Source organism: Montipora capricornis, chromosome 2 (assembly GCF_036669925.1).
Source record: "Montipora capricornis isolate CH-2021 chromosome 2, ASM3666992v2, whole genome shotgun sequence".
Taxonomy (NCBI): Eukaryota; Metazoa; Cnidaria; class Anthozoa; order Scleractinia; family Acroporidae; genus Montipora; species Montipora capricornis.
The window spans coordinates 31894167-31907978 of NC_090884.1; the positions used below are offsets into that span (position 1 = coordinate 31894167).

General features: G+C 38.5%; 1 protein-coding gene across 3 annotated transcripts in view; it reads right to left on the reverse strand.

Annotated features, from left to right (window-relative positions):
• LOC138018508 (uncharacterized) overlaps positions 1-3711 on the reverse strand; it is a 51576-nt gene extending 47865 nt beyond the window's left edge. The window contains exon 1 of one of the 3 annotated variants that reach the window (XM_068865150.1): positions 3600-3711. In XM_068865150.1, coding sequence (XP_068721251.1) covers positions 3600-3666 — 67 coding nt within the window. In that variant the 5' untranslated portion in view covers positions 3667-3711. Of the gene's footprint in view, positions 1-496; positions 555-583; positions 665-3599 lie in introns of those variants that run through there. The other 2 variants (XM_068865166.1, XM_068865157.1) reach the window with 2 other exon arrangements.
• Positions 3712-13812: the final 10101 nt, after the last annotated feature.

Here is a 13812-nt window from a genome sequence, read left to right on the forward strand (position 1 = left end):
AAAGCCTTCGGAATCTAGCCCTCTTGCCATGAAACCTATACTAGCTAAATCTATGTCGTAGAGTATAACTCGCCGCCCATATAGTGGGACTAATTTTATTAAAGAACTCTTTTATAAGCTTCTTTTGCGTTCTTTAACACCCCCAGCCGTGTATTTACAGCTAAATTTTTAACTATCGATAAATAGTCACAACTTTGGGAAATTGTCGGTCTTAATACACTCCCTAACGGATCGGAGAATGCTTGTATTCTCAGGTAAAATGCCAGTAAGAATTCCGGGGGGTTTCTTTAACAGAGCGACAGTATTCCCATTTGAAACGCCACGAGAATCGTCAAGTACGTTTTTAGGTTCATGCACTTGGCCAACTATTATTATCAGTTCCAAAGCTTTTGTCTAGGGTGTATTATCAAAAGGAAAGTCGTTTCAAAGGATTAAACCCTAGATGGGGCTTATAAGAAATCAAAACACTTTGTTTATCAACAGCAAAACATAATACCTTTTATGTTCCTTTTTACAGAAACAATCTGATTTATCAGCCACGTAAATTAAGCAAGTACGGACTATTAATTTTTCCAGAGCTTACCTTAGATGTATTTGCAGTGGATTGCGAAAAGACTAGAATCACGTTCCAAATGATATTGTTCTTTTTATCAGAATTATACATAAAATATTTTTACCCACGTGAACGACAGCTATCCAAATATTGTATTTCATTTTGTAAATTTCGTCTTTAAAGTGCATTAGTAACATCGTCGGATTAAGCCTTGTTTTTTTGGTTTTAAATTTATAAGTATAGTTTCTTTTAAGAAAAGTTTAGGTTAATGCACATTTTACAAGCTGAGCCTTTTAAAGTAATGAAGACACTCGAATAGTTTCAATAAATTTAACAGTATGTGATATAATTACTAGGTACAATTTGGATTTGTAGAAATTTAAACAGCTTTGCAAACTGTCAAATTCTGAATATAATCTGTCGACACAATCGCTTTCTTTTGGCAATTATAAATAAACGAAGGAGAAGTGATCTTGGGAAACATTTAACTATAAAAAAACTGCGATTAAAAATATTAAGAACATTGTTTAAAACTTTGGTAAGAAACGACGCCGTTTCGACGTTATGTAAACGTCATTATCAAGTCAAAGTAATTTGAAAATTACAGTCTATAAATAATAAAAGAACAATAGTAGATAAGAAGCCTGAATATTAAAGACAAAGTTTGGCACGTATGAGGTCCGTCTGGATATTCGAATTAGGCTTGAGACTCTTAATGAGGAGCATTTCGTAGACCAATCAAATTTGCCCTGGCACTTTCTTAAGACTTTAAATTGGTATTCTTTCAAAATATCTTTAATCCTTTTACCGCCATAAATGCCAATTGACATTTTACTATGTCTAACGCCAGACGATCTTACTCGTCAATGGGGAAGCCCTCGGCGGTGAACAGTTGTACAAATATTTAGCAAAGCCTAAGAGCGGAGCTCCACAGTTCTTTCTTCACTGGAATTTAAAGAGATAAGCTAATGTCGATGCCAAGACTCGAGGCAGGGCTCCAGTAAGGTCGTCTTTATTGTAATTATAATTTTTTCACTCTTTTGCTGCACAACCATAGCCACCATTCAATCAAGTGGAAACATGCATTTTAGAAATTTATGTAGGACTTCATGATTACGACGATAAATGACTAACAAACTTTTGCATTATCCTCCTCCTCCTTAACTTAAACACAACTGAATTTGGCTGAAAGCCTTCGGAATCTAGCCCTCTTTCCATGAAACCTATACTAGCTAAATCTATGTCGTAGAGTATAACTCGCCGCCCATATAGTGGGACTAATTTTATTAAAGAACTCTTTTATAAGCTTCTTTTGCGTTCTTTAACACCCCCAGCCGTGTATTTACAGCTAAATTTTTAACTATCGATAAATAGTCACAACTTTGGGAAATTGTCGGTCTTAATACACTCCCTAACGGATCGGAGAATGCTTGTATTCTCAGGTAAAATGCCAGTAAGAATTCCGGGGGGTTTCTTTAACAGAGCGACAGTATTCCCATTTGAAACGCCACGAGAATCGTCAAGTACGTTTTTAGGTTCATGCACTTGGCCAACTATTATTATCAGTTCCAAAGCTTTTGTCTAGGGTGTATTATCAAAAGGAAAGTCGTTTCAAAGGATTAAACCCTAGATGGGGCTTATAAGAAATCAAAACACTTTGTTTATCAACAGCAAAACATAATACCTTTTATGTTCCTTTTTACAGAAACAATCTGATTTATCAGCCACGTAAATTAAGCAAGTACGGACTATTAATTTTTCCAGAGCTTACCTTAGATGTATTTGCAGTGGATTGCGAAAAGACTAGAATCACGTTCCAAATGATATTGTTCTTTTTATCAGAATTATACATAAAATATTTTTACCCACGTGAACGACAGCTATCCAAATATTGTATTTCATTTTGTAAATTTCGTCTTTAAAGTGCATTAGTAACATCGTCGGATTAAGCCTTGTTTTTTTGGTTTTAAATTTATAAGTATAGTTTCTTTTAAGAAAAGTTTAGGTTAATGCACATTTTACAAGCTGAGCCTTTTAAAGTAATGAAGACACTCGAATAGTTTCAATAAATTTAACAGTATGTGATATAATTACTAGGTACAATTTGGATTTGTAGAAATTTAAACAGCTTTGCAAACTGTCAAATTCTGAATATAATCTGTCAACACAATCGCTTTCTTTTGGCAATTATAAATAAACGAGAGAGAAGTGATCTTGGGAAACATTTAACTATAAAAAAACTGCGATTAAAAATATTAAGAACATTGTTTAAAACTTTGGTAAGAAACGACGCCGTTTCGACGCCTGAAGCCTGAATATTAAAGACAAAGTTTGGCACGTATGAGGTCCGTCTGGATATTCGAATTAGGCTTGAGACTCTTAATGAGGAGCATTTCGTAGACCAATCAAATTTGCCCTGGCACTTTCTTAAGACCTTAAATTGGTATTCTTTCAAAATATCTTTAATCCTTTGACCGCCATAAATGCCAATTGACATTTTACTATGTCTAACGCCAGACGATCTTACTCGTCAATGGGGAAGCCCTCGGCGGTGAACAGTTGTACAAATATTTAGCAAAGCCTAAGGGCGGAGCTCCACAGTTCTTTCTTCACTGGAATTTAAAGAGATAAGCTAATGTCGATGCCAAGACTCGAGGCAGGGCTCCAGTAAGGTCGTCTTTATTGTAATTATAATTTTTTCACTTTTTTGCTGCACAACCATAGCCACCATTCAATCAAGTGGAAACATGCATTTTAGAAATTTATGTAGGACTTCATGATTACGACGATAAATGACTAACAAACTTTTGCATTATCCTCATAAGTAAGTAATTTTGGACGCTCATGCCAAGAAAATAGCACACCTGACTATTCATAAAGAGGGACGTCGACGAAGACATCATGAATATCTTTTCTTACGAGCTCAACTTTTTCCAAAAGCTTGCGCTATGTCGTGGTTTCGATTTTGCCGTCCCTAAGCATGTCTTCCCGATGGATGTGAAGGGAAGTTTTCAGAAAGCTTTCTGGAGACTCGAGTCACACATACCTGAACTTCTTCGGGATCTCGCAGTGTCAAGGTAACTCTTCGATCTATGGCGTTGAATTATATTCATCGAAAAGGTCTAAAGTTTTCAAAGACACTCTTGACAGCCATTCACCAGCTGAAGCAACGTGAAGACATAATTGTAAGTAAACCTGACAAAGGATCGGGGGTGGCAGTGATGGACAAGGATGAATACTTACGTTTGCTAGCTGATGCATCAATAAATAATGCCACTAAATTCATAATGGTTGATCCGGAGAGACTAAACAGTAGGGGTAGGCCTCCGAAGCACTATAACCCTCTCCTACAGATAGAGAAGGAACTAGAATCGCTTCAGAGATTGTAGACTCTGTGCCTCCATATGGATCAGGCTCCAAGTTAGCCACCTTTACGGCTCTCCCAAAACACACAAGCAACAATATTAGCTATGCGACCTATTTTGTCCGCTGCAAACACGTTCAACTTTGTTCTGGCGAAATGGATAGACAACAATTCAAACCTCTTTCTATCAATCAGTACACGATTACTGATACCTTTGCATGAGTTCGTCAATGAAGTCCATAAACTAACAATCAATAGCGGTGATGTGCTCGTTTCCTACGATGTCTCTTCATTATTCACTAATGTGCCTCTGGAAGAGACATTATAGACTGGGACAACTTTCGCAAAAGAGAACTTCTGTAGGAAAATTCGAGGAAAAGTTGGTAAACACACTTTTCTTGATGAAAATTATGTGCTGAACACGAAAATCTTGTTTACCAAGCTTGGTTTGCCTATTTATACCTTGAAATTAGCTGTTAATGGTAGCATTAATACATTATGACATGAAAACGAGGCTGGGTGTTGTTTGAGGATTCAGAGTTCTACCAGACGGTTATATTTCGTTCAGATCCATAGGTAATGGATACAACTTATTACTTACAGTACCTTGCAGGAACCTTTTGAAAATCACTTGATTTTTCTGGTCACGTGACCATTGAAAACGAGATTTCACCATTTAGACACATTTTACGGCAGAGTCAAGAAAGAAACAACATTACCAATCCAGCAATTCGTTCAGGTAGTTACAGCAGCTATAGAAATTGAATTGTTCTGCTATTAACTAGGATATTTACAGTATTAACGTTCGTGATCTGTATTGCAGACATCTTACTTCTTTTTTCAATTATTGAATTTCTGGACGTTTGCAAAATCATTCAAAAAACAAAAACTGCATTTTCTTAAAACTGCTATCAACTTTCACGACCTAACCAGTCTGGATACATGCTGTAATTATAACTAAGAACGAAGGTCATAAATCCGATTGATAGCTGCCATTTGCGTCTGATGTTAGCTTCTGAAACACATCGAAGACGTAACTTGATATTGTAAACATCTGACATCCTCTTCCTACAGGACAGAAATTTAAAAAAAAATGTTTTTAGTCCACAGACAATTATAAAACAATAATAAAAAAAATTACTTAGAGAAGCTAAACGCGTTTTTTCTTAACTGTACCATTCACTGTTCTTGGTTTGCAATGACATGTTCATCAACATCATTAGTGCAATTGATCATGAGATCTCCAGTGCTTCTGCATGTGCATGCTCCTGTACACGGAAGTCTCACATTCAGCTGCACCTATTTGTTGAACATCCTGATTTGCATCCACAGGTAATCATCTCGGTACAGCTTTCTGGTACAGGGGCAAGAGTCATTAGCTTAGGCACCAGCTTTCCATCATCAGATTTAGTCCATCCCATGGTTTCGCCCTAGCGATATGCCATCGTGCTGCATCACTTGTTGGGGGAAGTGCCTCGGGGGATCTGCACCGAGAAAACAACGCTGCACGTGCTTCATTACAGCCCTCTGCATTAGCAGCATTGTACACTCTAGGTTTCCGTCTCCTAGACTTTCTAATAGCTTTTGGTGATGAGAAAATGCCTTTCAGGCAGTTTTCGTGCTATACCCAGCAAAGAAAGACACGGTATCACAGCCTGTTATCGCATGAAAAGAGAGGACCGGATGGTTTCTATTTTAGAAAATGAATTCTTCAGGCGCTCACGAATCGTGTGAATAAATAGGTACTTGGGCTTGTTTGATGTTCCGGCTTTCATCCACAGCTGTTTGCATCTCATTTTGTCGATGTGTGCGATTAACAAACAAAAAACATCAGTGTCCTGACACGCCACGACAAGGAATTCTGCGTCAGGGTGTATACAGTGAAGAATGATTCTGGTGTCTGACTTCTGACTTCCTTAAAGCTTTACTGTAGTTGAAATATCGACATCATAAAATCATTAAATGGACGAAAACGCAAAATAAAATTCAATTTTAATGATTATTTTGTAAATTTAGCGTGTGATATTGCCGAGCCTGTGGATAGAACTGGCGATTTTCAAGATCATCCCAGTGTCCAAGCCATTTTAGAAAATGACATGGAGCGTACAGATTTTGGTTTCTCACCCATTAGCACCATCTACATAGAGCAACTTTTGAAAGAAATCAAAGTAAACAAGTCAAGTGGATACGACCACATTACTCCATGACTGCTTAAAGAATCAGCATCAGTGATATGTTTTCCTCTTTGCTGTATCTTCAATGCCTCGATTGCACAATGCAAATATCCTAAGAACTGGAAAAAAGGCCAAGTCACACCTTTATTTAAAAAGGACAACGAACTCAGTAAAACAAACTATAGACCAATATCTGTTTTACCGGCTATTAACAACATATTTGAGAAACTGCTTGCCTCCCAGCTTCAAGCTCACTTCGATGGAATCCTCTCTAACTACCTATCAGCTTATCGTAGAAATTAAAGTTGCCAAACGACGCTATTAAGAATAGTAGAGCCAAGAGTGAAACATGATCGCCGACACATACTCTCCTTGGCTACGTGTTAAACGAGGAGTTCCTCAGGGGAGCACTCTTGGTCCACTTTTATTTAACATTTTTATTAATGATCTTTTCCTCTTTGTTAAAGCCAATTTAAACATCTATGCAGACGATCAGCAAATCTATGACTCACGTGAGGACCTGGCAGCACTCCATCTTACAGTGCAAAATGAACTTGACAATGCAGTTCACTGGTACAAGATAAACGGATTGAAAGCTAATCCTGAAAATTTTCAAGGAATAATCCTTGGAGAAACTAGCCGTAAATACAATTTTAAAGTAGGTGATATTGAAATTAAGAAAAAAGATCAAATTAACTTATTAGGGGTTAACTTAGATAGCAAATTAACGTTTAGTAAACATGTTTCCGACATCTGTGATCGTGTTAACAACGAGCTTAAGGTTATTAAGAGTTTCAGAAATATTGTATCCGGTAATACTAAAACTGCAATCCTAGACAAAACTGTTGGGAAAGTTAACACTTTTGAAGTCTTTATTGCTTCTCTCCCCTCCCCCCTCCTTCGATGTTGTGCAAAACTGAATGGTTTCAGTGGAAAATTGTTGACTTACCTTCCAACATTGAATAGGGGGGAGGGGGGCTACGTAAGAGAATGTGAAACTATTTCTTTTGAGCTTTAACAGAAGCAGGTTGAAATACAGCTCTGGTGTGGTTCATTTACATAACCTTCCCAACTACTTTTGTCTATGATTGTAGGTTGTATAAAGCTTTCATCATGCCGTCTTTTCTATATTGTAGTAATGTATGGCACTTTTGCGGAGCACGCTCTATGATGACAATAACAACACATACGAAACTCTGCTCAACAATTTGAATATGACAACTTTACGAACAAGAAGAATACAAGATATGCACTTCGTGCTTTAACACCTGCGTATATCACATCCTTACTTATTCCGAGACGTAATACCCAAGGGCTTAGAGGTATAAATAAGTTGCACCAACCTCGTGTGAACACTACAAAGTATGGCAAATACTCATTTAAATTCACTGCTACTAAATACTGGAATATCTTAACTGATAAAGTTAGAACCGCGCTCAGCGTAACTAATTTTAGGAACAATATCAAGTCATATATATTTTAGTTTTTATTATGTCTTATCTCATTGTTTTACTTTTATCGTAATATTATAATCTAAGCTATTGTAATTTAATATCGTAGTTACTGTGTAATTTGCATTCTTATTTTAGATTACATTCGGAGATACTAGCATATTTCTTTGCTACTCTAAAAAATCCGAATTGAAATAAAGTTAAGTATGTATGTATGTATGATCCAAAAGGTCTAGATAGCAGCAACAATATAGATAGTCGTATAAACATAACAACTTTCTTTAATTTTCCAGACATGTTTCGACGGTACATCCGTCATCTTCAGTGTTACATATTTTGAAATCGCCGTTGAATTTAAAGCGCCCGCGATCTTACAAACTTCGTGACATTGCGTTGTCAATATTGCGTATTAAATCAAAACAGAACAAAACAAAAATTTAAATGAGTGACGCTTAGTTCCTTACAGGGAGAGAGTCAGGTTAATGTGTTTCACCTGCTGGTTGAGATCGGGCTTCTCCCATTTTATATACATGGATTCCTTAAGCTTCACTTGGTACTTAGTGGCTGCAGAGTCCAGGATCTCGAAGGAATCCGGTGTGCAGGATGCCTTACAAAACTCTGAACTCTGCAGATATTTAAAAACGTTCGAAGATCTGTCTGAAAGTAAGTGCTCGCGCACTCGTGTGGAGAAGTGTCGGCCGGTTTCACCAACATAACAAGCATTACAACTTGCACACGAAAATTTATAGACCACACGCGTGCGAAGCCCTACAGGGACAGCATCTTTCACATTAAAAAGATTCCTGACTTTGAAAGTAGTGAAGACTAACCTTATATCAATAGGTTTACATAACCGATTAGCAAGTTTGCGTATACACCTCTGTGCCGTGACTGAGAAGTGCCCAATGTAAGGGATTTTAAAGAAAAACTTAGGTGTTTCCTGGGGCTCGATTCCTGAATGAGACTGTGTTTTCCCTCCCTTGACTGCTGTCTGAATATATTTAGAAATATATTTGTTGATAAGGTTTTCAGGGAAGCGATTCCTCCGCAGAATGACAGACAATTTTTGAAGATCAGTATGGAACCCCATCCAAGTGTTGTTTATCTTAAAAGTTCTATCAATCAAGGTTTTGATTAACCCCAATTTGTAGGTAAAGGGGCAAAAACTCAGATAACTGATTTAAATTCAACGGCGATTTCAAAATATGTAACACTGAAGATGACGGATGTACCGTCGAAACATGTCTGGAAAATTAAAGAAAGTTGTTATGTTTATACGACTATCTATATTGTTGCTGCTATCTAGACCTTTTGGATCAATCATCTTCGACTTGGCAGCCAAGTATAATGGACGGGTCAACATTTCTGACCTCCGTAAGTTTGAGAAGCTCTCAATCAAAACACGGAAATCTGAGTTGGATCTAGCGTTCCTACGCAATTGCAAGTCTCTCAATGTCTTTCCCAAGTTTCTTTGCTTCCACTTGCCTGCAAACATGGACAGGCAAGACGCTCTTGGAATCAGAAGAAAGCTGCTGAAAAGCGCTATAAACAGACGCACCAAGGAACATCACAGATTAGTCCTCCAAAGGGACAGACTTAAGAATCGCATTTCTGAAACACTAAGCAGTATTGACCGTTATATTCTTCACAAGTCTGTTGACCACAACGTGACGAAAGGGCTGAAGGACTTCATCAAAACCCACGAAAAGAAACTTAAAACCTCACGAAAAACTCGGTCCTTCCTTTCAAGTCAGACGAAGTTGTCACCAATCTTTCATCGGTTTCTCTTAACACTGATCAGTTGAATGTTCTCAAATATGGACTTACGCACTCGATTTGCCCACCTTCGATCAACAAAACGGACATCTTCGCATGCTTTAAATTGATTAGTCAGAGGATGTTAAAGAATCTCAAGGAGAGCAAGGACACGGGTAAACTGGCTACCGAACTGTCACATTTGGCTCACACGTACGTGTCATCATATCGACCCACGGCCTCGGATTTGAAAAAGCATAGGATTCTGAAAGAACTAAGAAAGAACAAGAACATTGTAATATTGCGGCCAGATAAGGGTAATGGGGTAGTAATTTTAGATAGACAAGAATATGACAAGGGTTTATTTAAAATCATTAACGACACTACTAAATTCAGGGTCCTTACATCCGACCCTACCCTTACCCGGGAAGGGAAACTCCAGCGCTATCTTAGAGAACTTAGGAAAAAAGGTCACTTTGATCCTGAAGTTTATGAGGCCATTTATCCAAGTGGATCCCAGCCTGCTAGGATCTATGGTCTCCCTAAGATGCACAAACCACGAGCGCCAAATTCCACCCCACCATTTCGGCCCATAGTTTCCTCCATAGGCACCTACAACTACAGCCTGGCCAAATACTTAAGTAATCTACTCCAACCTCATATTCCATCTACATTCATTGCTTCAGGTTCCTTCACTTTTGTCAAGGAAATCAATGAGCTATCTTTGCATGGGATGTTCATGGTGTCCTTCGATGTTGAAAGCCTCTTCACCAACATCCCTCTAGATGATTGTATTAACCTTGCCGTCAAGTATATAACTGAGGGTAACCCAGGTTTGAAACTCAGTAAACATGAGCTTAAAAGGTTGTTTGAGTTTGCTACCAAGGAAACTCACTTCCTGTTCAAGGGTAACTTCTATGACCAGATGGATGGTGTAGCCATGGGGTCCCCCCTTGCCCCTGCTCTCGCCAATCTCTTTATGGGTCACCATGAGAATATATGGTTGGATCAATACGGAGATTCAGAGGTCTTATTCTATCGTCGCTACGTAGACGATACATTTTGCCTTTTCCGCTCTGAACGGGATGCAACCGTTTTCTTCAATTACATCAACAATCAACGCTTTACAATGTAACGGGAAGCTGACCATGTTCTACCTTTCCTAGATGTTCTAATCAATAACACTGACCCGCACCAAAGTGTAACCACCGTTTACCGGAAAAAAAAACTTTCACAGGTTTGCTCACCAGTTATCTGAGTTTTTGCCCCTTTACCTACAAATTGGGGTTAATCAAAACCTTGATTGATAGAACTTTTAAGATAAACAACACTTGGATGGGGTTCCATACTGATCTTCAAAAATTGTCTGTCATTCTGCGGAGGAATCGCTTCCCTGAAAACCTTATCAACAAATATATTTCTAAACATATTCAGACAGCAGCATGTGTGTGTGTGTGTGTCTGTCTGTCTGTATGTATGTATGTATGTATGTATGTATGTATGTATGTATGTATGTATGTATGTATGTATGTATGTATGTATGTATGTATGTATGTAACGGGTACCTTCTTGTTGAAACAAACATACGACGCGCTTCACTGACTTTCGTTTCCAAGGCAAAGCCAAAGCTTCAAGTGTTAAAATGGGTTTACGTATTTGATAATTTTCGTAGCAAAAGAGAATTTTTTACAACTTTTCCATCCATTGAGATTCTTAACGTTGGTTTATTGACTTGTTTTAAGCTTTACAGTGGTAAGTAGATCGACGATATAAAATCATTGAATGAGGGAGACACATCGCAGGATAAAACTCGGCGCAACCTTTTTGCTGGCATATCTATCTTTGTTTTGATGTTCGCACCAGACTTCAGTGGTCCTGAAGAAGACTATTTGTACTAGCTGAAATATATTCCTTATCAAAAAGTAATTTTATTGCGCAGTTCATCCTTAATCTAAATAGGTTTTATTCAAAAGAACATACTTTCTTCACACTGTTATTCGACGAACACGCTCGTCAACTTTTTTCATTAGCGTCTCTGAATTTAAAACTTTCCAAATAACTTTTTTTAAGGCTTTAGCCGTCTATTAGTTTATTTCATAGGGGAAATAACTTGTAGTTAGCTTATTTGGGGGCAATAATTCGAGTTAAATGTGGTTTTGGAATGAGGGGAAAATTTTAGCCTCGTTTCCATGTCCAGAAATAAGGTCATTTTTTCAAGGTCAGATTTTGTGGTTAAAAACTCAAAATCAGGCTTGATAAACAATGTTTTCGTGTTCATCACATAATTTTCATTTAGAAAAAAAGTATTTACCAACTTTTCCTCGAGTTTGCCGACAGAAGTTTTATTAGCGGCTTTTCACCAAAATTGTCCCAGTCTAATATATATTCTCGCCGATAAAGCTTTCGTGAATGATTGGTTCAATGAAACGCACGGCTTCCACCTCACTAAGCAAGACCTTGTTGATCTCCTTAGAGGCGTAAGAAATGACCAACTTTTTCTGTTCGACGATCAACGCTACTAACTGATAGATGGTGTTGCTATGGGCTTCCCGCTCGGACCCTTAATTGCCAACGCCTTTATGTGCAGCATAGAAGAAACTCTCGAGCGCGCACACACTACATGAGATACGTGGATGACACGTTAACTATTATACCCGATAAAGGATCAGCTAATAACTTTCTCGAGACTTTTAACCACTGCTACTCTTCGTTTAAGTTCAGATGGAGAATAATGGATGCTTCCGTTTCTTTGCACACAGCTTCTTAACAAATTTATACAAATCCAAACCAAAGAATACGTCAAACCTACGAACCCTGGCCTTATGCTGCATTACAAGCGCTGCAAGCGCGGCTTATTAAAAGCTATGCTTGATCGTGCCTTCCTCCTCTCTTCCAACTGGTCCCACTTTTCCAATGAATGTGATTGGCTTAAAATAGTGTTTTATCGACTGAGTTACCCAGACAGGTTACTTAATTGCACCATCTTAGGCGTTATTGCAGTCAAAGCATCTGATCAACTTGCTCTCGAGTTACCAGCTGTTAACAATGAATTAGATCCTTTTCGCGTTGTTCTGCCATTTAAAGACAAGGCTTTAGCCGATATTGTACGATCACAACTCAAAGATCTGAGCCAGAAAATTCACGTGACCTTCCAACACACGTTTGTTAGCCACAAGGTCAAACAACATCTGAAACCGCGGGAAGTCAAGCCGTCTAATGTCAACGAACAATCCCTTGTTTATCAATTTAAATGTGACCTGTGTGGTGCAGGTTATGTTGCTTACACGCGGCGGCATTTGCATCAACGCGTAGACGAGCAGAAGAATGCGTCTTCCTCTACTGGAAAACATTTCCGCTTGAAACATTCTGATTTGCCCAATGATCTTAAAAGAGTGCAAGAGCAAGATTGACTGTCTCATTTATAAAATGTTTTCTATTTATGAAGTGAACTCAATATACAGTCATGCAAAAGTGTTTTTAATCATTAACACCCCTTTTTCACATTTTCATATTCACATACGTTTACTTCTTTGTTTTATATTTATACTTATGCTAAAAGTTTGATCTTCACTTTTAGCTTGATACGGAAGTTCGGTCGAAACGTCGCGCGCTTTTATCGTTAGTTTCTGCCTTATCACAGTTTTATTATATTAAAAAGTAAATGTTGGAAATCACTAGATGAAGGTTAACAGTCCTACTTTTCAATCTCAACAGCAGAGCAGGTTGCGTGCTTTGGTTGAGTCAACAATAAAGCAAGGTGACACACACTAACACCAACCAGGTGTGGCCAACACATCACGCATGTACACAACCATTTCACCCGGTCAATTAGCAGCCATGGACTGAGCTGTTTCGGCCTTTTTGCCCTCATCAGCATGGCGTAGACAACATACCAGGCGGGTATGTTTAGCACCCCTTTAAGTGGCAGCTTCCCATGCCATACACGTGGTAAGCTGGGTTGGGAACAGCAAAACTGTTCTTCCACGGTAAGGGTGTGGAAAGGTGGATCACATTAAGAGATCGGTGTGTCACGTAAATTAGAAACAATGTGAAGCTGCCACTGAAAGGGGTGCTAAACACACCCGCCTGGTATGTTAGCTACGCCCTGCTGATGAGGCCCGAAAGGCCGAAACAGCTGTCCATGGCTGCTAATTGACCGGGTGAAATGGTTGTGCGCATGCGTGATGTGTTGGCCACACTGGGTTGGTGTTAGCTCCTGTGTCACCTTGCTTTTATTGTTGTTTGGTTGAGTCACAAATTCGGTTTTCTTTCATGCATCGGTGACATTTTTAACCATCAAACCAAACTCTTTATTTTAAAATAAGCCAGGACAAAACGAAACGGTAAAACCCCAAAGGGATGCATACTGTTCGAAGGCGCGCGCGCGGAACACCACAGTTAAGAAAATATGGTAACCCATGGATGCGAGAAGTTTTGGTGTTAGTTTTGACGTCATCGACCACCCGTACGTCGACCCCTCAATGTATGCCAATGTGGCCAGTGATCACACTAGTT